The sequence below is a fragment of the Budorcas taxicolor genome, chromosome 21, assembly GCF_023091745.1.
Source record: "Budorcas taxicolor isolate Tak-1 chromosome 21, Takin1.1, whole genome shotgun sequence".
Classification (NCBI taxonomy): domain Eukaryota; kingdom Metazoa; phylum Chordata; class Mammalia; order Artiodactyla; family Bovidae; genus Budorcas; species Budorcas taxicolor.
In genome coordinates this window covers 58,753,652-58,779,619 of record NC_068930.1, presented here as the reverse complement: position 1 = coordinate 58,779,619, position 25,968 = coordinate 58,753,652, and the positions used below count along the sequence as shown (strand labels likewise).

General features: G+C 38.6%; 1 protein-coding gene across 1 annotated transcript in view; it reads right to left on the bottom strand.

The window, feature by feature from the left end:
• The window catches only part of FANCM (FA complementation group M), a 60,474-nt gene that overhangs the window by 22,601 nt on the left and 11,905 nt on the right, over window positions 1-25,968 (bottom strand). The window contains exons 5-13 of the mRNA XM_052659939.1: window positions 23,950-24,081; window positions 21,086-21,218; window positions 20,515-20,640; window positions 19,904-19,990; window positions 17,441-17,625; window positions 10,712-10,918; window positions 8,763-8,976; window positions 2,749-2,906; window positions 1,546-1,701 (exon numbers count right to left, since the gene is read on the bottom strand). Coding sequence (XP_052515899.1) covers window positions 1,546-1,701; window positions 2,749-2,906; window positions 8,763-8,976; window positions 10,712-10,918; window positions 17,441-17,625; window positions 19,904-19,990; window positions 20,515-20,640; window positions 21,086-21,218; window positions 23,950-24,081 — 1,398 coding nt within the window. The remainder of the gene's footprint in view (window positions 1-1,545; window positions 1,702-2,748; window positions 2,907-8,762; window positions 8,977-10,711; window positions 10,919-17,440; window positions 17,626-19,903; window positions 19,991-20,514; window positions 20,641-21,085; window positions 21,219-23,949; window positions 24,082-25,968) is intronic.

Genomic DNA, 25,968 nt, shown 5'->3' with positions numbered 1-25,968 from the left:
GCCTATGATTTTTCCTGTGGTCATGTATGGATGTGAGAGTTGGACTGTGAAGAAAGCTGAGCGCCGAAGAATTGATGCTTTTGAACTGTGGTGTTGGAGAAGACTCTTGAGAGTCCCTTAGACTGCAAGGAGATCCAGCCAGTCCATTCTGAAGGAGATCAGCCTTGGGATTTCTTTGGAAGGAATGATACTAAAGCTGAAGCTCCAGTACCTTGGCCACCTCATGCGAAGAGTTGACTCATTGGAAAAGACTCTGATGCTGGGAGGGATTGGGGGCAGGAGGAGAAGGGGACGACAGAGGATGAGATGGCTGGATGGCATCACTGACTCGATGGACGTGAGTCTGAGTGAACTCCAGGAGTTGGTGATGGACAGGGAGGCCTGGCGTGCTGCGATTCATGGGATCGCAAAGAGTTGGACACGATTGAGCGACTGAACTGAACTGAACTTGAACATTCTTTGGTATTGCCTTTCTTTGGGATTGGAATGAAAACTGACTTTTTCCAGTCCTGAGGCCACTGCTGAGTTTTCCAAATTTGCTGGCATATTGAGGGCAGCTCTTTCACAGCATCATCTTTTAGGATTTGAAATAGCTCAACTGGAATGCCATCACCTCCAGTAGTTTTGTTCGTAGTGATGCCTCCTAAGGCCCACATGACTTAGCATTCTAGGATGTCTGGCTCTAGGTGAATGGTCATACCATGATTATCTGGGTCATGAAGATGTTTTTTGTATAGTTCTTCTGTGTATTCTTGCCACCTCTGTTTTATCTCTTCGGCTTCTGTCCTTTATTGTGCCCATCTTTGTATGAAATGTTCCCTTGCTATCTCTAATTTTCTAGAAGAGATCTCTAGTCTTTCCCATTCTATTGTTTTCCTCTATTTCTTTGCATTGATCACTAAGAAGGCTTTATCTCTCCATGTTGTTCTTTGAAACTCTGCATTCAAATGGGTGTATCTTTTCTTTTCTCCTTTGCCTCTTGCTTCTCTTCTTCTCATAGCTGTTTGTAAGGCCTCCTCAGACAATCATTTTGCCTTTTTTGCATTTCTTTCTCTTGGGGATGGTCTTGATCCCCTTTAGCCAATGAAAGAGAAAGTGAAGTCGCTCAGTCGTGTCCGACTCTTTGCGACCCCATGGACTGTAGTCTACCAGGCTCTTCCATCTGTGGGATTTTCCAGGCAAGGCCATTTCCTTCTCCAGGAGATATTCCCGACGCAGGGACTGAACCCAGGTCTCCCGCGTTGTAGGCAGATGCTTTACCATCTGAGCCACCAGGGAAGCTCCCTTTAGCTATTAAATACATTAAAATTTCACTCTTGTCTATCAGTATTCACAGATGGCATTCTTCTAATTAGGCCTACTTCTACTAAGATAGAAAACTAGTCCACTGAGATCACAAGAAGCTACACAGAAAAACAAAATAGTTTAGCTATGATTATTTATAATAAATACTTGTTTCTTATAATACTGACTTCAAATTAAGAAGACTAAAGTATTCTAGTTTCACTGTCATGCCAGCGAAAGAAAGTTACAGTAGGCTCTTACCTCTTCATGTCTCATTCCTTCTATCATTTGCATAATATTTATGAAATGGTGACATCGATCTGAATGGTCAACTTGATATGTAGGCAAAGGATGATCCTGCCATAATCTCCATTCAGAGAGAGACAGTTGATGAATTCCAACAGTTGGTTCTTCTGTCTTGATTAACAATAATTTAACAGAACAAAAAACAAACATACTCAGATTTCACACACTGATTTAAAAAATACTTAATATACAGAAAATTGGCATACCATAAATAATTTTAATTTACTTAGGTATTTTCCACTATAATTTCAGGTGAAAAATAAAATAACTTTATGAATTACAAAGATGTCCTTTTAAATACATCTTAAAAATAACTGTTACATGTATTACTTATAAAATTAGAAAGAAAACTATGTCATTAAAAATAAAATACATAAGTAAATAAATGTTAGATGAGTTACTACTTGGACATATTCCTGTTTATATAATTCCATGTTAAGAGTTTTTGCTAGATTATGTACTATAATCTAATAAGGAGGTATTCATAATCTCTCAGTGATACTGATCCCAATTCTTCATGCCTGCTGCCATTCCTTACTTTCCCTATTAGTGAAAAAAAATTTGGATTCTCAGAGCTAAGTATTTCAAACCCTACAAATCTTCTCAAAGGTATCTTTCTTGAAGTTGTTTTTCTATTTCTGTGGGTACATATGTAAGCTCTGATCAATTTGTTTGACTTTCCTTATGCTCATCAATAATTTGTTCATAATAAAACAAGTCTAATATTCAATTTAAAGTTTTACTCTAATTTCAAAACAAAAAGTAAAAACTGGTTTGTACAAAGACATTCATAATAGCATAATTTTATACTAGTAATATACTGAAAGTAGTTCTAAAACACAACAGAGAAATAGTTAAAGTATGGTATATTACAGAGTAACATAACAATGATAAAAATTACACCTACACAGAAATATTCATACGAAGAAAGTAATAAAGTCAGAATTTACATAAATATATTATAGTCATATAAAAATATATATACAATAAGAAATACAAGAAAATTAGTTTTACCAAGACAGACTATTCTTTAATATTCTTTCTAAAATTGCTTACATTCTTAATTTTTGACCTCCTGATCATGAATACTCATTCTCTTTACTTCCAAGGCTATTGCATAGTCACTATAAAGAACATCTGAAAACACATTTAACTTACTGGTCTGTTCTCTTCATTGTGTAAAGATAGAAACTGAACTTGAGGCAATGTTATTTCCTGAATTTCATCAGTGTCTCTTAATCTATATCGTCTATTCCATAATTTAAATTCTCCTTCTGATAAGAACCAATCATCCTTTGAATTACTCTGCTTTATTCCTAGAAGTTTAAAAAATAATTGAAAACAGGTTTAAAAAAATCTGCTAGACAAACACAAAATAAAAGACATCAGCTCAAACTCTCTACATGTTTCTGCTAAACCACCAATTCTATTCCTTAAAATTCGGTTTCTTCATATAAACACTCTGGTTATTACTTCCTGTTTCTACATATCTCCTAAACTTCTCTCACCTTTTTGAAAGTACTAGGGCACCCTTTCAACTACAGCTAACCTTCATTAACAAAACATCACCAGGTAGCGCTCAGTCTTGTATTCTTTTGGACTCTATCTATTTTGTTGCCTAAGACCTGGAAGGAAACAGATAACGTACAAAAGAAAACTAGCATCATGATTCTATCTTAACACTATCAGAAAGTTATCTGAAGCTGGTATGGATGCGGGAGAGATGCAAAGACTAAAAAGAGTTTTAGCTAGAGTCTTAAATGCAGGGTGCGGTGGGACGACAGTTTAAAAAGGACAAGGAAGACCTACTATTTTAAAAAATGACATGATAATATACTTTTAAAAAATGCATAGTAAATTAGTCCTTTATTATTTCCATAATCTTTATAAAGGAAAATAATCACCAACATGGAAAGGATTAAAAAATATTAAGCTGTAACTCTGGTCCCAATAAAGATGAGGGCAGAAAAAGAAATCAGAAAGATACTGAATTGGAAATCAGGAAACTTCTGTCTTAGCTATTCCGAAATATTACATGAAAGCTTTTGCAAAATAAGGGGTTTAAATTTGGTGATCTCTCAGGTCTTCTTCAGATCTAGCAATCTGAGGCACTGAGACTTTTGAAATAGAAATGTATTTCCTTCTCCTAGTCACGTTAAATATATTCAGACCTCCAGCCTAAATGAATCAAATATATAAAAGGTGACATTTATACATACTACCTTATTAGCAAGATGTATCACTCACACTTGAAAAATCAAAGAAAATGGAAGAAGAAAAGCATAGAAAAATGTACATGAGCTAGTAATATTAGAAAGCCTTCCTCAGAGATCAATGCAAAGAAATAGAGGAAAACAATAAAATGGGAAAGTCTAGAGATCTCTTCAAGAAAATCAGATATACCAAAGGAACATTTCATGCAAAGATGGGCACAATAAAGGACAGGAATGGTATGGACCTAACATAAACAGAAGAGATTAAGAAGAAGTGGCAAGAATACACAGAAGAACTATATAAAAAAGATCTTAATGACCCAGATAATCATGATGATGTGATCATTCACCTAGAGCCAGACATCCTGGAATGTGAAGTCAAGTGGGCCTTAGGAAGCAACACTACGAATAAAGCTACAGGAGGTGATGGCATTGCAGTTGAGCTATTTCAAATCCTAAAAGATGATGCTGTGAAAGAGCTGCCCTCAATATGCCAGCAAGTGTGGAAAACTCAGCAGTGGCCTCAGGACTGGAAAAGGTCAGTTTTCATTCCAATCGCAAAGAAAGGCAATGCCAAAGAATGTTCAAACTACTGCACAATTGTACTCATCTCACATGCTAGCAAAGTAATGCTCAAAATTCTCCAAGCCAGGCTTCAACACTACATAAACCATAAACTTCCAGATGTTCAAGCTGGACTTAGAAAAGGCAGAGGAACCAGAGATCAAATTGCCAACACCCATCGGATCATTGAAAAAGCAAGAGAGTTCCAGAAAAATACCTGCTTCTGCTTCTATTGACTGTGCCAAAGCCTTTGACTATGCGGACCACAACAAACTTTGGACAATTCTTCAAGAGATGGGAATACCAGACCACCTGACCTGCCTCTTGAGAAATCTGTATGCAGGTCAGGAAGCAACAGTTAGATCTGGACATGGAACAGCAGACTGGTTCCAGTTAGGGAAAGGAATATGTCAAGGCTGTATATCGTCACCCTGCTTATTTAACTTATATGCAGAGTAGATCATGAGAAACGCTGGGCTGGATGAAGCACAAGCTGGCATCAAGATTGCTTGGAGAAATATCAATAACCTCAGACATGCAGATGACACCACCCTTAAGGCAGAAAGCAAAGACGAACTAATGAGCCTCTTGATGAAAGCGAAAGAGGAGACTGAAAATGTTGGCTTTAAGCTCAATATTCAGAAAACAAAGATGGCATCTGGTCCCATCACTTCATGGCAAATAGATGGGGAAACAGTGGAAGCAGTGACAGATTTTATTTTTTTGGGCTCCAAAATCACTGCAGATGGTGATTGCAGCCATGAAATTAAAAGACGCTTGTTTCTGGGAAGAAAAGTTGTGACCAACCTAGATAGCATATTCAAAAGCAGAGACATTTTTTGCCAACAAAGGTCCATCTAGTCAGGGTATGGTTTTTCCAGTAGTCATGTATGGATGTGAGAGTTGGACTGTAAAGAAAGCTGAGCGCTGAAGAATCGATGCTTTTGAACTATGGTGTTGGAGAAGACTCTTGAGAGTCCCTTGGACTGTAAGATCTGACCAGTCCATCCTAAAGGAAATCAGTCCTGAATATTCACTGGAAGGACTGATGTTGAAGATGAAACTCCAATCCTTTGGCCACCTTGTGTGAAGAACTGACTCACTGGAATAGACCCTGATGCTGGGCAAGATTAAAGGCAGGAGAAGGGGATGACAGAGGATGAGATGGCTGGATGGCATCACCGACTCAATGGACATGAGTTTGAGCAAACTCGGGGAGTTGGTGACGGACTGGGAGGCCTGGCGTGCTGCAGTCCATGGGGTCACAAAGAGTTGGACAGTACTGAGCGACTAAAGTAGTAATATTTTTAGAAACAATTACTAAACATATGGTTAATTAACATCTATAAAAATTAAATGATTACTAAGTGGTGCTGGAGAAGACTCTTGAGAGTCCCTTGGACTGCAAGGAGATCCAACCAGTCCATTCTGAAGATCTGCCTTGGGATTTCTTTGGAAGGAATGATGCTAAAGCTGTAACTCCAGTACTTTGGCCACCTCATGCGAAGAGTTGACTCATTGGAAAAGACTCTGATGCTGGGAGGGATTGGGGGCAGGAGGAGAAGGGGACGACCGAGGACGAGATGGCTGGATGGCATCACCGACTCGATGGATGTGAGTTTGAGCATGCTGCAAATCATGGGGTCCCAAAGAGTCAGACACGACTGAGTGACTGAAGTGACTGAACTGAGTGACTGAACTGAAGAAAAATGTACACCAACCTAACCAAGTTTTGATCATACTATTAGTTTAATTATTCAAGAGAATTTAAATATATACTATCTTTTCATTTTAACCATAATTTGGCAAAATCTTGTAAAATGATAGGTATATTTCTATTAAGTGAATTTCATTAGGTTTAACAGGCATATACACAAAACATTGATTAATGGCTCTGAGTTAAAGGAAAGAACATTAGCAAATTTAACTAAGTCCAAAGAAGGTGCCCAGGAAGGGGAAGAATTCTGAAACTTCATAGTAATGAAAACCAGTGGAAAAGTCAGCTGAACAAACTTGAGAGGTACTGTCTTCAAATATATAAAGAAACTGCCACCTAGGTATCTCAAAGATCAAATCCATTTTTGTGTCTAGAAGCTGTGGGCAAATAAAGTCACCTGCCATTTCAGTAAATAAAGGATGTTGTTGGGGCGATTGGCCATCAGCCACTGCAGCTGCCCCTAAGGGGGTTTCAGAAGAGAGAAAAACAGAATACTGGCCCTAAGTAGTTAAGATTTATATCAAAGGAATAATTTCAGTGAGCTGAAACTCTTGCATCTTCCCATACATAAAAAAACACTAAAATCATTAACTTGAGAGGTCTAGTTTTCTGGGATTAGCAGTAATCTTTTGATGTTTAGTGACTGGGTTTTTTCTCAGCAAAAACTTCTACGTATCCTGGCTCCCCACTTGCCTCTTTGGAACAGTCCCTCAGAGCTATCTGAGAGGCTTCCTTCCTGTGCTATAGTCCTCAGTAGTACCCTGAATAAAACCTAATTCTCAGCTTTTATGTTGTGCATTTTTTTCAGTTGACAAAGCCAAAATTAAATCAGTGAGAAAAAGATACAAAGACAGATTTTTTTTCTTAACAAAAAACTCCTTTTATATGTATTATCAACAGTGGAACGAACTCTCATAAAAGAATACAATTTCCATTAACAGAGATGTTCAAGCTGAGGCTTGATATACATTTGACATGGAGAGGGAAATAGCAACCCACTCCAGTATTTTTGTCTGGGAAATCCCATGTACAGAGGAGCTTGGTGGGCTACAGTCCACGGGGTCTCAAAGAGTTGGACACGACCTAGAGATTGAATACTCACAGACACACACTTAACAGACGTGCTATAGAAAACATCCCTATCTCGCTAAGTAACTGGACCAGATGATTCCTGAGGTTTCTTCCAAAGTTTAGAATATATTTTATGATTCTTTAATATTTCAAGATATTGTCTTGATATCACCAAAATCTTTGCAGTTCTTAAGCTAGCCCTCTCCTTACTATGCTCCCTGGCACCAAAGTATTAATATTTGTTCCTCACTGGCTCAGTATCACCAGCTCAGTCTAATTTCACCACTATCTGGTGTAACAGTAAATTTAAAAAAAAATAATTCTCCTTTGCAGAAATTCCCCCTGCTTCTCTGAAAGCAATTCCACAGATACTTATTAATATTCCTAAGTCCTTTATTTAACTCTCTGATATGCATGCAAATCTTTGTAAAGGCAAAGCAAGTCTCTAGCCAGTTTTTCAACCAGAAATGATTTTCTTAAGGACCTAGGAGACATCTCTTTGAAATGTAAACATCAAGGAAGATAGTGTCCCTATCTCCCAGACAGCTGGGGAGTTTAGCCTTGGCACCTTTCTCTGAGCTCTCCCTATCTGCTTGTCATAGAGACAGAAGTTTTATTATTTCTTTGGATAAGTGTTAGGTGCTCAGTTGTGTTTGTGATCTATAGACTATGATTTGTGACCTATGGTTTGTGACCCCATAGACTGCACCTTGCCAGACTCTTCTGTCCATGGAATTCTCCAGGCAAAAATACTGGAGTGGGTAGCCATTCCCTTCTCCAGGGGAATTTCCCAACCCAGGGATTGAACCTGGGTCTCCTACATTGCAGGCATATTCCTTACTGTTTGAGCTACCAGGGAGGATGAGGATAAAGGCAACTAGCTAACACAAATGGCTACCTCAATTACTGGGTGAATTTGGAATTAACTATGAAAGAACATGGGCTTCCCAGGTGGCTCTGTGGTAAGAATGTGCCTGTCAATGCAGGAGATGCAGGTTCGAGTCCTAGGTCAGAAAGACCCGCCCTGGAGAAAGAAAAGGCAATCTACTCCAGTATTCTTGCCCTGGAAATGCCAGAGGAGCCTGGAGAGGCTACAGTCCATGGGGTCGCCAAAGAGTCAGACATGACTTAACAACTAAAACAACAACAACAGTGAAAGAACATACAGCAAATGGTGCTTCCTCTTATAAGAAGACAAGTTACTGTTATAATCTTAAGAACATGATGTAAAGGATTAATACTGTTTAAATGAATAGGCTAGAATTTCGTTCTTTCTCTTAACTTGGTGGATTGCTTACAATGCATATTGTAATATGGCTTAATGCTTATTGAATAATAAAACTGTTTTCTTCTTTTCTACATTTTGTAAAGTGGATTCTCTGGGCTTATATTTTTAGTTTTCCCAACACTGAGCTTCTTTCATTCTGTATTGCCAGTACCTTGCTCCCTTTGCCACATTAATCATCTCTCTTCTATCCTTCTCAAAGTGAACACCTATAACATACTAGAATGTATGTTGATTTTCTCATAGAATAGATCAATATATGACCTGCTAACAAATAACAGAAAAACAAATGTGTGTCTCAAATGCAAAAAACTGTATTTACCACTCCTATAGGAAAAGATAGATGACTTTCGCTGCAAGTTCCGAGAAGGCTTCTCTGGTTCATAGACACCATGTGTAATGAACATCTTATGTAATTGTGGGTTGACTCCATCAGGAACCATTCGTGGACTTCCTTGGTAAAAATGAAGGACCTGCCTATTACCTGAAATAGCTTTATAAATACTTCTTTTGTTGCACTGACTTTGATTATAAGTCTGCAAAAAAAAAAAAAAAAGCAAATCATTTTATTTCTATATAATCACCTAGCCATAACAAGTAGTTATTATATCACCCTGAGTTTATTCTAAACAGCAAATTAAACTCTGATCCACTTAAATACTTGAGGAACAGAATATATGTTGTCTTAAATTTGAAGCCTATTTAAGTCTTAATGAAAATCATTTCAAGATTTATTCTTACTTTAGTAACTATATTGTACCAACAAAGTCTGTCTTTTATTCAGGATCTTGCTGTTTTTGAATAAGGTTAATATTTATATCTAAGTATAAACTGCTTTAAAAAAATACTATTTTTAAATTTCAGCTTGTTACTTCATCTCTCTACATGTCAATTTTCTTTACTGTATACAAGAAAATCCCTAGTACTACCCTGACAGTGTTGTTGACATTATTTAAGTAAAACAATGCATTTGAAACATTTGCAACAGTGTCCAGCACAAAGTAGGTACTCATGAAATGTGGTCCATTATGACTTTTTAACAGATAAGAAAACTAACACTTAAATAGAGGTTAAGTGAGTTGCCTAAGGTAATACAATTAGTTAGGACCCAATTCCACTCAGTGATAATACATAGACTTTTAAAAGCTGCCAGACATTTCATTTATTAGAATTATTTCATAGATAAATTGGATGTTACATAAGAATATGCTATAATAACATTAAAAGTACTGGTGGAAAAAGAAATTCATTTTTCAGGATGATTTTCATAGGGTTTCTGAAACACTTCAATTGTTTAAAACTATCATCATTAATGAAAATTTCTTAATGTAAAACTATTTAAAAAATATTTACTTGGCCACAGAAATAGTCCCACTCAGTTATAAAAGTTATTAACACTTTAGTGTACATATACAGAATAATATTATGTACATCATATTTATGCAGGCCTGTCACCCAAGATTTATGAATATCACCCAACGCCTTATCACTTAGAATAGACATTAGTAAACTTCCACAAAGGGTCAGAAAGTAAATATTTTAGGCTTTGCTGGCTACCTCGGCACATATTTTTGGTTGGTGGGTGGGTTAGTTGACTGATTTAGGCAACTCTTTAAAATGTAAAAAATATTCTCAGCTCACTGTAGTTATTTATAAGACAACAACTAAACACACAAAAAAACAAGCCTTAAAAGCACAGGGAAATAGTCAGACAAGGTAATACTTGATTTTTGTATCTATGTGTTGCTAAATTAATACTAAAGTACAAAGATATGGTCCTTTATATTGGATAAAATTTATGAAGCTGAGTCTAGTTAAAAATTTTCCTAATTACAAGAAAACAATAGGTAGTATCTAATACAAAGGGAATGGAGAAGGCAGTGGCACCCCACTCCAGTCCTCTTGCCTGGAAAATCCCATGGACGGAGGAGCCTGGTGGGCTGCAGTCCATGGGGTCGCTAAGAGTCAGACACGACTGAGCGACTTCACTTTCACTTTTCACCTTCATGCACTGGAGAAGGAAACGGCAACCCACTCCAGCGTTCTTGCCTGGGGAATCCCAGGGACGGGGGAGCCTGGTGGGCTGTCGTCTATGGGGTCGCAGAGTCAGTCGGACAGACTGAAGCGACTTAGCAATACAAAGGGAAACAAAAATCAATCACAATTACCTACAGATTGTTTGAACTTTGAATGTGAACAGATTGATACTTGTCTTTAGGTTCCGTTTCTCAAATTTCGACTGTCAGATTATGCTTCCACAAGTCTACTTACGCGTTCCTCTCGTCCTTCAGCAAGGATAACAACAATCCTGCCCTGACGTCTGCGGCCAGTTCTACCCATTCGCTGTATAAGACGAATTGGGCTCTTCTGGGCATCAAAACATATTATAAGGTCAACTTCTCCGATATCCAAACCTTCTTCACCAACGCAAGTAGACACCAACGTATTGTAACCACCACTACGAAACTGTTTCACTACCTAAAATTAGAATTTAAAAATAATTAGATGCAACTAGAAGAGAACTGCAAATCAAAGCATACTTTTTCCACCTGCCCCTGAAATCAGATTACAAATGAGCACCCAAAATACTACCAAATAGGAAAAGAAGCGGCAAAATGGCAATATAAACCAAGAGAGACAGTGGTACAGTGCAAAGCAGAGTCCCAATTCCTTTGCTTTAATGATGGTTATGATTCTAAAAGGTTCTTCTAACCATTTACACATGAGTGAGAAAGCACAGATATTTTTAACATCACTAAAAAGGGGGTAGAGCATGTAAATGGCCCCAGAGCTCTCACTGCTATTTATCATATTCTACTGTCAGTCAATTTTAGAATTATAGTAAGTTTAATAATTAAACTATGTTTGATTACTTCTAGCATTCATATTTTAAACAGAAATGGAATAACAGCAATAGAGAATGGACTGGCGGCTGTCAAGGGGGAGGGGGCTGGGGTAGGGATCCAGTCAGGGGTTGGGGTTAGCAGATGTAAACTTCTGTATATAGAATGGACAAACAACAAGTTCCCACTGTAGAGCACAGAGAACTATATTCAATATCCTGTGATAGGCCATCATGGAAAACAGTATTTAAAAAAAGAATGCTTGCATATGTGTAACTGAATCACTTTGCTGTACAGCAGTAATTAATACAACATTGTATAAATTAACTATACTTCAGTAACAAAAATTTTAGTTAAAAGTACAATTCATACTATATTTTTTTGCACTGCTATTCCAGTGAAGGGTAGCAGAATATGGAAGCCCAAATATGACTATAGGAGTTTAGATCATGCTGCCCCAGCCTATGCTGCTTTCGGTATACTGATTACTTTGAGCTAAAGGCACTCAAAAAAAAAAGCAAGTGCGGTTTCTCTGGCCACTTATCTGCCTAAAAGCAGATCCTCCAGAAGGAACTCAACTGTCATAAATCCCTTCCCCAGGAATTTAATCAACTAGGGAAAACTAACTCAGCAAGAGACTGAAAGTCCATACCATAACCGAACAAACTTCTTCACAATCTATCACTCATACTTCCCATCTTTTAAGACCCCATTCATCTTCCCTGAAAATAATTTACTCTCCTTTGTGCCCACCACTCCTCTTTTCCCATAAGATGCTATTTAAATATGAATTCTAAGCCACTTCAGGGAGTTACTCATTTTTCCCTCGGCATTTTCCCACGCGTCCATGAAGTATACATGTTTGTTTGTTTTTAATTTATATTGCTTTTCAGCTGTGCTCAGGCTTTTCTCTAGATGAGGTGAGCAGGGGCTACCCTCCAGTTGCGGAACTTCAGTTTCTCAGTGTGGTAGCCTTTCTTTTGAGGAGCACAAGCTCTAGGGTGCACGGGCTTCAGTAGTTAGGACTCCCTGGCTCTAGAGCACAGACTCAAAAGTTGTGACTCCTGGGCTTAGTTGCACCATGGCATGTGGGATTTTCCCAGACCAGGGACTGAACCCATGTCTCTTGCACTGGCAGGTGGATTCTTTACCACTGAGCCACCAAGGAAGCCCAGTATACATTTGTTAATAAGCTTCAGTTTGTTTTTCTCTTGTAAATCTGTCTTTTATTACAGAGGTTGTAGCTAAGAACTCAGAAGGGTAGAGGGAAAATTATTTTTTCTTTTCTTCACCAGGATTCCCTGATCAAGTTACGGGAACTACACTAGCATGACAATGAGTTAATGAAAAAGTCAAAGTCAACTCCTTTATCTCAGATCCCACTCTAAATTTGTCAGTAAGCCCTGTCAACTTGACCTTCAAAATATATCCATAATCCAATCATTTATCGCAAACTTCCCTGCTTCCATGTAGTCAAAGCCACCATTATCTTCAGCTTGAATTATTGTAATAATTCTTCCAATTGGTCTGTTTCCACCCTTGGCCCCTAGTTTATTCTGAAGACAGCAGCCAGTGTGATTCTTTTAAAGCATCAGTCAGGCAATGACCCTCCTCTGCTCTAAATTCTCCAAGGGCTTCTGCTCATCTCACTCCAGTCATTAAAATAGAAATGACCTGCAAGATCCTAAAGAATCTGGCGTCCCACTTCTGTGACATCATCACTTGCTTACTTAAACAGACTCTTCTGAGGGCAGTGGAGACTGGTATAAGAAGTATGTAAACAGTAGGAGTCCTCATCTTTTCACGTTGACAAATTCAAGAAAGAATCTTTGAGAAGAAATTAGCTGTTAAAGACATACCTAATTGTCAGAGACTGTTCAAGTGCAGACTTACAGTTAATCTTCAAAATGCTGCACACAGTTTTAAAAAAGCAATAAAATTTTCCCCAAAGCACAGCTAGAACTCAGAAAACTTATGACCAATATTCAGCACATACAGCTGTCTTAAATATCACCATGGTTTCTTTTCTCTGACCACATTTTGAAGATTTTTAAATAATAGAAAAAAGTGATACAATCATTATTTGTTTGGAATAAATAACTAAAATGACTTAAGATAAATAGTAAACATTTATTGAAGGCTCTGTGGTATGATTTCATTTAATGTTTACAATAGGTCTATGGAGTGTGTTTACAGATAATGAAACTGAGGCACAGTAAGTAAAAAAATTTATCAGTGGAAGAGCCAAGACTCCAACCTATATAGTGTGATTCCAGAGCCTTTCTGCTCAAATGTGCTTCAGTTCAGTTCAGTTCAGTCGCTCAGTCGTATCCGACTCTTTGCGACCCCATGAAATGCAGCACTCCAGGCCTCCCTGTCCATCACCAACTCCTGGAGTTCACTCAGACTCACGTCCACCAAGTCAATGATGCCATCCAGCCATCTCATCCTCTGTCGTCCCCTTCTCCTCCTGCCCCCAATCCCTCCCAGCATCACAGTCTTTTCCAATGAGTCAACTCTTCGCATGAGGTGGCCAAGGTACTGGAGTTTCAGCTTTAGCATCATTCCTTCCAAAGAAATCCCAAGGCAGATCTCCTTCAGAATGGACTGGTTGGATCTCCTTGCAGTCCAAGGGACTCTCAAGAGTCTTCTCCAACACCACAGTTCAAAAGCATCAATTCTTCGGCGCTCAGCCTTCTTCACAGTCCAACTCTCACATCCATACATGACCACTGGAAAAACCATAGCCTTGACTAGATGGACCTTAGTCGGCAAAGTAATGTCTCTGCTTTTGAATATGCTATCTAGGTTGCTCATAACTTTTCTTCCAAGGAGTAAGTGTCTTTTAATTTCATGGCTGCAATCACCATCTGCAGTGATTTTGGAGCCCCCAAAAATAGTCTGACACTGTTTCCACTGTTTCCCCATCTATTTCCCATGAAGTGATGGGACCGGATGCCATGATCTTCGTTTTCTGAATGTTGAGCTTTAAGCCAACTGTTTCACTCTCCACTTTCACTTTCATCAAGAGGCTTTTTAGTTCCTCTTCACTTTCTCCCATAAGGGTGGTGTCATCTGAATATCTGAAGTTATTGATATTTCTCCCGGCAATCTTGATGCCAGTTTGTGTTTCTTCCAGTCCAGCGTTTCTCATGATGTACTCTGCATACAAGTTAAATAAGAAGGGTGACAATATACAGCCTTGACGTACTCCTTTTCCTATTTGGAACCAGTCTGCTGTTCCATGTTCAGTTCTAACTGTTGCTTCCTGACCTGCATACAGATTTCTCAAGAGGCAGGTGAGGTGGTCTGGTATTTCCATCTCTTTCATAATTTTCCACAGTTTATTGTGATCCACACAGTCAAAGGCTTTGGCATAGTCAATAAAGCAGAAATAGATGTTCTTCTGGAACTCTCCTGCTTTTCCCATGATCCAGCAGATGTTGGCAATTTGATCTCTGGTTCCTCTGCCTTTTCTAAAACCAGCTTGAACATCAGGAAGTTCACAGTTCACCTATTGCTGAATCCTGGCTTGGAGAATTTTGAGCATTACTTTACTAGCATGTGAGATGAGTGCAATTAAAATATTCAAAAATTTAAAAAAAAATACTTTTTTGTCTTTCAAAATATGCCTCCACTCAGTTCAGTCGCTCAGTTGTGTCCGACTCTTTGACCCCACCGACTGCAGCACACCAGGCCTCCCAGGCGATCACCAACTCCCGGAGTTTACTCAAACTCATGTTGATCGAGTTGATGATACCATACAACCATCTCATCCTCAGTCATCCCCTTCTCCTCCAACCTTCAATCTTTCCCAGCATCAGGCCCTTTTCAAATGAGTCAGTCAGTTCTTCGCATCGGGTGGCCAAAGGATTGGAGTTTCAGCTTCAGCATCAGTCCTTCCAATGAACACCCAGGGCTGATTTCCTTTTGGATGGACTGGTTGGATCTCCTTGCAGTCCAAGGGACTCTCAAGAGTCTTCTCCAACACTACAATTCAAAAGCATCCATTTTTCGGCACTCAGATTTCTTTATAGTCCAAATCTCACATCCATACATGACCACTGGAAAAACTATACCTTTGACTACACAGACCTTTGTTGGTAAAGTTACATCTCTGCTTTTTAATATGCTGTCTAGGTTGGTCATAACTTTTCTTCCAAAGAGCAAGCGTCTTTTAATTTCATGGCTGCAGTCACCATCTGCAATGATTTTGGAGCCCCCAAAATAAAGTCTGTCACTGCTTCCACTGTTTCCCCATCTATTTGCCATGAAGTGATGGGACCAGATGCCATGATCTTAGTTTTCTGAATGTTGAGCTTCAAGCCAACTTTTTCACTTTCCTCTTTCACTTTCATCAACAGGTTCTTTAGTTCTTCACTTTCTGCCTTAAGGGTGGTGTCATCTGCATATCTGAGGTTATTGATATTTCTCCCGGCAATCTTGATTCCAGCTTGTCCTTCATCCAGCTCAGCGTTTCTCATGATATACTCTGCATACAAGTTAAATAAACAGGGTGATACTATATAGCCTTGATGTACTCCTTTCCTGATTTGGAACCAGTCTGTTGTTCTATGTCCAATTCCAACTGTTGCTTCCTGGCCTGCATACAGATTTCTCAGGAGGCAGGTCAGGTGGTCTGGTATTCCCATCTCTTTTAGAATTTTCCACAGTTTATTATGACCCACACAGTCAAAGGCTTTGGCATAGTCAATAAAGCAAAAGTAGATGTTTTTCTGGAATTCTCTGGCTTTTTTGATGATCCAGCAGATGTTGGCAATTTGATCTCTGGTTCCTCTGCCTTTTCTAAATCTAGCCTGAACATCTGGAAGCCTCTGAAGCCTGGCTTGGAGAATTTTGAGCATTACTTTGCTAGCGTGTAAGATGTCCTTTCATTATAGGGGACTGGAATGCAAAAGTAGAGAGTCAAGAGATACCTGGAGTAACAGGCAAATTTGGCCTTGGAGTACAGAATGAAGCAGGGCAAAGGCTAATAGAGTTTTGCCAAGAGAACACACTGGTCAGAGCAAACACCTTCTTCCAACAACACAAGAGAAGGCTCTACAAATGGACGTCACCAGATGGTCAATACCAAAATCAGATTGATTATATTCTTCGCAGCCAAAAGCGGAGAAGTTCTATACAGTCAGTGTAAACAAGACCAGGAGCGGACTGTGGCTCAGATCATGAACTCCTTATTGCCGAATTCAGACTTAAATTGAAGACAGTAGGGGAAACCACTAGACCATTCAGGTATGACCTAAATCAAATCCCTTGTGATTATACAGTGGAAGTGAGAAATAGATTTAAGGGACTAGATCTGATAGATAGAGTGCCTGATGAACTATGGACGGAGGTTCGTTACACTGTACAGGAGGCAGGGATCAAGACCATCCTCAAGAAAAAGAAATGCAAAAAGGCAAAATGGTTGTCTGAGGAGACCTTACAAATAGCTGTGAAAAGAAGAGAAGCAGAAGGCAAAGGAGAAAAGGAAAGATATACCCATTTGAATGCAGCACTCCAAAGAATAGCAAGAAGAGATAAGAAAGGCTTCCTCAGTCATCAGTGCAAAGAAATAGAGGAAAACAATAGCAAGGGAAAGACTAGAGATCTCTTCAAGAAAATTAGAGATACCAAGGGAACATTTCATGCAACGATGGGCTCGATAAAGGACAGAAATGGTATAGATCTAACAGAAGCACCAGAGATTAAGAGGTGGCAAGAATACACAGAAGAACTATACAAAAAAAATCTTCATGACCCAGATAATCATGATGATATGATCACTCACCTAGGGCCAGACATCCTGGAATGCGAAGTCAAGTGGGCCTTAGGAAGCATCACTACGAACAAAGCTAGTGGAGGTGATGGAATTCCAGTTAAGCTATTTCAGATCCTAAAAGATGATGCTGTAAAAGTGCTGCACTCAATGCCAGCAAAGATTGAAAACTCAGCAGTGGCCATAGGACTGGAAATGGTCAGTTTTCATTCCAATCCCAAAGAAAGGCAATGCCAAAATATGCCTAGGTTTATTTATATATTTACTATAAAATTATCTTTAAGCTATAGCTTAACAAACAAAATAAAATGGCATAAGCAATAAAATGGCAAGCGCATCAATTTTATTTTTATATTCATCAACTCAAAAAATAATTACCTCCAGTTGCTCCTTCTGGGTAAAACCCTTCATGCTTTTTCCTGAGGCATGGCCAACAAAAGTCATTACTCTAATAACTGGCTGATGCGGTAAAAGCATTTCTGCAATTTCTTGAACACTATCTCTAAATGAAGAGAAGATCATAACTCTGGTCTCGTCACATTTCTTATCAGACGTCTTTTGAGCTGTATAACCAAAAAATACTATAATTACAACTGTTAAAAAAAGCATTTAGATAATTCAAAAGGCAAACAAACCTGTAACTATATACCAGTGAGTTACAGTTGTAACAGTTCTTTCAAAAAAGTAATTTAAAGCATCTTAAACCTTTGCTGGTTTTTCTTCTACCTTTTCTAGTCATCTTAATAAACCTGGCTCCTTATCTCTCACTGGCTATGGTAAAATAAAACCCCAAACAAATCAAATAAAACTTACCTTGTGATCAGTTCTTCAATTTATGCATGATGCTTCTTATGCCTCGTTACCTTCTAAACCAGAAGCACACGTCTACAGAGCGTCCACTGATTCTCTAAAACTTCCCTTTCCTTTTTGTTCAGTAGGCACTCTCTTAACCCAGGTCATGGAACTCTGTCCCTGAATTACTGATACTTTCAAATTCTCTAAAGAAAACTGCAGAATATACCCTACTTGCAGTCACAAAGCTGCTCCCACTGTTTCTGTGCTTGGGAGGAGTAGAATGCATGAATAACGTGATTTTGAGGCTGGATCACTTAGCCTCTGGGCAATGTGTGACCATGGCAGTGATTTAATCTCTTTCATTTAATCTCTTTAAGCTTTAGTTTCTTCATATCTCAAATGGATTGGAGAAGGAAATGGCAACCCACTCCAGTACTCTTGCCTGGAAAATCCCATTGATGGAGGAGCCTGGTGGGCTATAGTCCATGGGCTGCAAAGAGTTGGACATGACTGAGCGACTTCACTTTAAAATGGATTGAGGTGATGATGAAATCAAATAGCAAATATAAGGTATGCAGACTTGAGTATAACAACTGGTTACTAATTGCAAGCTCTGTGTGTGGGGGGCTTTTGTTTTTTTGTTTTCTTTTGTTTTTTAACCTTGCATGGAACTCTGACAATCCTTCTGAAACACAATTCATATTACATTAATCATGTGTGTGCCAGGGACTCCACTGGCTCAGAGGATAAAGCGTCTGCCTTCAATGTGAGAGACCTGGGTTTGATCCCTGGGTCAGGAAGATCCCCTGGAGAAGGAAATGGCAATCCACTCCAGTATTCTTGCCTGGAGAATCCCATGGACAGAGAAGCCTAGTAGGTTACAGTCCACGGGGTCACAAAGAGTTGCACACGACTAAGCGACTTCACCTTCAACACACATATAGCTAATATTTGATACCTAAGGAAAAAGAAGCAGGTGCTTTTGTAAGGGAAAATTATTCCAGGTAAATTCCAGAAACAGTGACAGACTTTATTTTTGGTGGCTCCAAAATCACTGCAGATGGTGACTGCAGCCATGAAATTAAAAGACGTTTACTCCTTGGAAGGAAAGTTATGACCAACCTAGACAGCATATTAAAAAGCAGAGACATTTCTTTGCCAAAAAAGGTCTGTCTTGTCAAAGCCATGGTTTTTCCAGTGGTCATGTATGGATGTGAAAGCTGGACTATAAAGCTGCTGAGTGCTGAAGAATTGATGCTTTTGAACTGTGGTGTTAGAGAAGACTCTTGAGAGTCCCTTGGACTGCAAGGAGATCCAACCAGTCCATCCTAAAGGAGATCAGCCCTGGGTGTTCATTGGAAGGACTGATGCTGAAGCTGAAACTCCAATACTCTGGCCACCTGATGTGAAGAACTGACTCACTTGAAAAGATCCTGAGGCTGGGAAAGATAGAAGGCAGGAGGAGAAAGGGACGACAGAGGATGAGATGGTTGGATGGCATCACCGACTCAATGGACCTGAGTTTGAGTAGACTCCGGGAGTTGGTAATGGACAGGGAAGCCTGGCATACTGCGGTCCGTGGGGTCACAAAGAGTCAGACACGACTGAGAGATCAAACTGAAATGAACTGAACTAAATATTATATATAGTTTTTACTATCTGCTTCCCTTATACTGTCTTAGGCTGACTTTTCCTTTTCACATAATACCCTATTGTTAACATTTCCACCATCTCCCTGGCCCGTATGCTGCCAAAATTGCCATTTCCTTTTCCAGGGGATCTTCCCGACCCAGGGACCGAACCCAGGTCTCCCGCATCGAAGACAGACGCTTTAACCTCTGAGCCAGTGGAGTCCCTGGCACACACATGATTAATGTAATATGAATTGTGTTTCAGAAGGATTGTCAGAGTTCCATTTTTATATTCATAACCCAGAATAATTAAAAGCTCATCTTCTCCATAAGAAATGTTAGCAAAAACTAACAAATCAGAGTTTTAGCTTTTTCATGACTTTGCCTTGCCTTGAGGATATTAAATACAACCTACCATTCCATGACTTGAAGTGTTCAACTACAACTTCTTCTAATTTCTTTAATTTGGGATGACTATAGCAGAACTTTTTATCTTTACCTCCTGCGGGGGGGAAAAAAAAACAACAAACAAAAATCTGTGTTTTTTTCATATTCCATTACATTCATGTATTTTAATTACCCTTTTCAAAATGGATTTGTTAAAACTCTTTTTTTTTTAAATTTATTTAAACAGTAACTGGTATCTGGATAGCACACAAACCTTACTGTAAAATAAACTTTGAATTGTTATGAAAATTTCATTCGGAGAAATAATCCAAATAGGAATAAGCAGCAAAGCAGAAGGCAAAAGCTCATACTTATTTAAGCTATAATCAGTAGTTGGTAGTTCTGAAAATTTTCACCACCAGTAACAACTCCTATTAACTTCTATTGTATGTTTAAGGTTCATGAACTACTTGAATATATATTATCCTAAGTTGAATAATAAAATCTTTTATGTTTAACAGGTCTATGGTTTCAGAAATATAAGTAGGTATAAATAGACATGTGGATCAATGGAGCTTAATTTTAAAATTAACCTTGATAAAGAAGAAACAATATAAAATTTTTAAAGAAAAAACAGACCTTTCTGGATAGCAGAAATGCCACTTGCTGAAGTACTACGCGTATGTGCAAACATGCTGTCTAGATGATCATAAAGTTTCATGAAGTCCGCGTTTCGGCTAAGTTCATTTCTCACCCGAGTCATTCCTTCAGAAATTAAGAAAATATTTTCCCATTAAGTTTAATAACAAAGTAATCAAATGCATTATTTATTTAAAAGAAATTACAATTCAGCAATGAATGCAAGCTTTTCAAATTTAAAAACGAAAACCAGCAACTTTTCCCAGTTTCACATTCACATTTGTAGTGATGAATGGCTTCTTTTTTGCCAGTAATATAGCAAATTTCAAACATGGTTTGGGATGTTTCTTAATCTTGGACATCCCAGTCTCCAGAACTGTAAGAAATATATGTCTATTGTTTAAGCAAAATAAAAGGAAAAAGAAAAAAACAAGAAGAAAAAGTTTGTTATATAACTGTTTCATTGCTTTTTCAAGTAAAGCCCCTGAAGTAATCCAAACTGTTCAATATACATATCATTAACCAAAATAATATATGTCATCACTTCTTTAAATAATTCCATATAATTTACCTTTAGTTCCATCCATAATTCCACAGAGGAAAAAATATAATGATCTCATTCCCATTTGCTGCAATAATTCATAACCATGATATAAACTAATACAAATAGCAAACTCTCCCTCAATTATGCCTTGTTGGATTCCCTAAAATTAAGAAAAAAACAAAGCATGTATCAAATTTACCCAGAGAAAGAAATGAAGATACATGTACTCTGCAGAACTTATTGGTTCTATTGAATGTCCTGTGATCAATGTGTATTCTATATAAAATCTGCCCCTTCATTTAATTCAATAGGAAACTTACATTTTAAAGAGAATAAACGAAGGGGTGAATATTTATCATATGCTGCTTTTTTTACAGGTAAATTATTAGCAGTATATAGATTCATTTGGTCTTTCAAAACAATTTAATAAGCATCTACTATTTGCTAAGCACTAAGGCAGACATTTGGGACACAAGGGAAAATAAAACAGATATGGGCCTATCCAGTGGTTTCTGACATCAGGACACCAATTGGGTCAAACTCTTTAACACTAACATTTAACACCAAGTACACATGCCACAGTAACATCAGAACAGTGTTACAAGAACACTACTTATACAAACGTAGCGATCTTAATACCTGGGAGGCAGGTACTGTCATGCCCATTTAGAGACACAGAAGCTCATACAGGTGGTAAGTAACAGAGCCACTATTTGCACCCAGGAAATCTGGCCCAGTATTGTTGTGCTTTTAACCACTACTCTCAAGGGAAAATGAAGTACATATTCCTTTTAGGGGAGCAAAGGTGGTTATATCTATATGATAAGGTGAAGGTGAAGTCGCTCAGTCGTGTCTGACTCTTTGTGAGCCCGTGGACTGTAACCTACTAGGCTTCTCCGTCCATGGGATTCTCCAGGCAAGAATACTGGAGTGGACTGCCATTTCCTTCTCCAGGGGATCTTCCCGACCCAGGGATCAAACCCGGGTCTCCCGCATTGGAGGCAGACGCTTTAACCTCCGAGCCACCAGGGAAGCCCATCTATATGATAAGATACCTTTAAAGATGACCACTGAGAATGTATTTTAATCATTTTCCTTTATTAGAGATGAAGAGTGTTATTCAATACCTTACATTTTTACTAGCAATTAATACCAGGTACACTAATTTGTTTCTAGGATAGTGATAAATACTCTAAAATGGCACCCTAATTACCTAAAAGGATAAAACAATATCATCAGTGGATCAAGTTCAACAGGTTTAGATTTATGATTTAAAATTTCAATGAAACTTTAACTCCTAGAATAAACTTTAAACACTTTCAGTTCAGTTCAGTTGCTCAGTCGTGTCTGACTCTTTGCAACCCCATGAAGCCCAGTACTCCAGGCCTCCCTGTCCATCACCAACTCCCAGAGTTCACTCAAACTCACGTCCACCGAGTCAGTGATGCCATCCAGCCATCTCATCCTCTGTTGTCCCCTTCTCCTCCTGCCCGCAATCCCTCCCAGCATCAGTCTTTTCCAGTGAGTCAACTCTTCGCATAAGGTGGCCAAAGTACTGGAGTTTCAGCTTTAGCATTATTCCTTCCAAAGAACACCCAGGACTGATTTCCTTCAGAATGGACTGGCTGGATCTTCTTGCAGTCCAAGGGACTCTCAAGAGTCTTCTCCAACACCACAGTTCAAAAGCATCAATTCTTTATTAAAATAAAAGAATTTTAATGCTTTAATGCTTGATTTAATAAAGCATCAAGCTTTATTAAAAGTTTAAAATAATACACTGCAATTTCACAGAAGACTTCCTTTGTGGTTCCCCCGATACTACAGAATAAAGTCCTTAATTCTAGTGTAACATTTAAAGCTACTCCCAGGCAGTCACAAACTAGAGTAAACAACATATCTGACTTCCTCAGTCCTTCACCTCAGTCAAATCCATTTGCTCACTGTCTCCTTCACACCTTTATTCAGTTGCCCTGATCTTTTGCACATGCATTCTCTCTCAGTTCCAAGAATGACTCAGTGCCTTTTTGTGCTTGTGAGCATCTCTTCTGACTTTGGACCTAACTTGATGGATCTGTTCCCTATCCATCAATTTTTTTCCCAGAGAAGAGTGAAAATACGAAGCTTACTGCAATGTTTACTCTGACTTCAGTAAGGAGAATTAAAACTAAATGCCAGACGTCTAAAAGTAGGTTAAGATCTACCTTCTTATGACCCTTCTTTGACTTTGCAGAACAGAAGTGAACCGAAAGATCAATTTTAAAAGTTACAAGATAGGGACTTCCCTGGTGGTCCAGTGGTTTGGAGTCCTCCTTGGAATGCAGAAGAAGTGGGTTTGCTCCCAGGTCAGGGAGCTAGAATCTCACAAGTTGTGGGGCAACTAGGCCCAGGGCCATAACTGCTGAGCCCACATGCTCTGCATACCACGTGCCACAACTAAGACCTCACACAGCCAAATAAGTAAATAAACTTTAAAAAATGTTATAAGGTAAATTTGTCTTAATTCACATTATTAAACTGTATTCCTGCTAGATTTTTTTGGTGCTTCCATAAACTGTATAAAAGTTGGGGCTTCCCTTGTGGCTCAGCTGGTAAAGAATCCACCTGCAATGTGGGAGACCTGGGTTTGATTCCTGGGTTGGGAAGATCTCCTGGAGAAGGGAAAAGCTACCCTCACCATTATTCTGGCCTGGAGAATTCCATGGACTGTATAGTCCAAGAGGTTGCAAAGAGTCAGACAGGCCTGAGTGACTTTCACTTCACTATAAACTATATAAATCATACCTGAATTCCTGATGAACTAATATACACCAAAAACCAAGCATTATTTACATTTCATCCTTGCTTTGAGTAAGAACCTAGTCTATCATCAAAATTTATTTTAAAATACATACCACAATATTTGGAGATGGGTTTTTCCTAAATTGATCTCTTGCAAGAATTATCTGGTATTTTGTTAGATTGGGAATATCTTTTCTCATCAAAACATTCCTCTGAATCAAAGAACTGGCAAATGCTTCCAAAATCTGCAAGTTTCAAAGATATTTAGTTTTTGTTTTAAAATCCTTTTTCAAATACAGTCATTTCCTCACACAGTAAAATAGTTATATATATTAAATTATATACTAGTCTTAAAATGTAAACTTTAAGTAAACACAGAAGAGATGATAAAATTTTAAAGTAAAATTTAAATCTGACATTTATCCCCAGATAATATCCATATGAGAGTCAGCAGAATCAATTATTAGATTCAATTATAATTTAAGAACATATGTGTTTAGCTGTTTATTTCTTTACTCTCCTCCCCTTTCCCTAACCTAAGCACAATGAAAGGAGAGCTTTGATTTTTTTGTTTTCTGTTGCATCATCAGTGCCTAGAACAAGTCTGATAAATATCTGCAGAGTGATGACAAAGTCAAAACGCCTTGAATACCTTTAATTTCATTCACTGATTCATTCTTACAAAAATATTCATTAGGCATTTACTATGTATAAAGCATTGTTCTTGATGCTGGGGATACTGTGGCTGAGACAAATGAATTTCTGCTTTCATAAAGTTAAAATTCGACAGAGGGAAGAAAGGAATAAAGAAATACAGAAAGTAGAGAATTTTGATTATGACAAATGTATTCAAGAACCTAAAACATAGTAATGCTGTATGTGGGGAAGGGGGTTGCTTTTATATAAGGTGGACAAAGATGGTTTCCTTCTATTTTTTTGTGGGAGGGAAGGGAGCAGCAGCGAGAGCACAGCACCCCACTCCAGTGTTCTTTCCTGGAGAATCCCCTGGACAGAGAGGCCTGGTGGGCTACAGTCCACGGCATCACAAAGAGTCGGACATGACCGAGCGACTTAGCACTGGGAGCAGCGGCAGCCATGCTGCCGGGATCCCCGCCTCACCCGTGTCTGGCCCCAGGATGCCGGCTCCTTGGATTTTGACCTGGCCCCGTATCCTTCCTCTTCTGGGCAGCCCTTCCCCACGAGGGCCCCTGGCTGCAGGTGGACCACTCTGGGCCAGGGCCATCTCTGGTACTGAGCTGCAGAAAGGTGGTGTCCTGGGCTGGGCCAGTGACAGCTTGCTGCTGCATGGGTGGCAGCAGCGACGCTCTCAGGGGAGAGCTGGGCAGCCAGGCTTCCACAGTCCTTCCCGTGTTCATGCCACCAAAGACGGCTTCTTTTAAGAGGTAACACTTGACAGCAGAATAAGAAGTAGGTCTACCACAAGAAGTTCTAAAGACAGAGCAGTCTAGGCAGAGGAAACAGCAGATAAAAGGTCCTGAGTTTGATTCCACAGTGAAGGTAAAACGGGCTCTCCAGATGAAGACAGACTATAGCAATATGTAATTAACCATTCAAATTTGTACCTATGTTTTCTTTCCTAAAATACAGCTATTTTAGTACATTTCAATCTCTCCTCTCTTCCAGCTTTGCTGATCACACCTGTTGCCTAAAGAAGCAATCTTAAAAAAATCAATGAAGTTAAATTACACGTGATTGTACAAATTATAATTTTATATTCTTAAAAACGGAGTGATTGAATCATAACCAAATGTATTAGTATTTATGAGATGATTACCAGAAAAGACTCTGCTACATCTTAAATTATTAACACTTAGAATTTTGTTACAAGTAATTTAGAAACAAAAATCAAACCATATTTTTATAAAATTTCTCTTTAAGATGTATTAAAGGTTAAATGATAGATAAACATTGTTTACTTATTCTTGAATGACACAATAATTCAAAATGCTATAGATTAAAACAATCCTTTTATTTGTTCTTGATTGTTTTTCTGCAGGAAAGAATTCAAGCAGGTCACAGAGAGGGCCTAGAAGTGATGACAACAGTAACAACGAGCGTATCTAGTTCCCATGTCTTGGTCTTTAAACACAGCTCTTCCATAAAAGGCACAA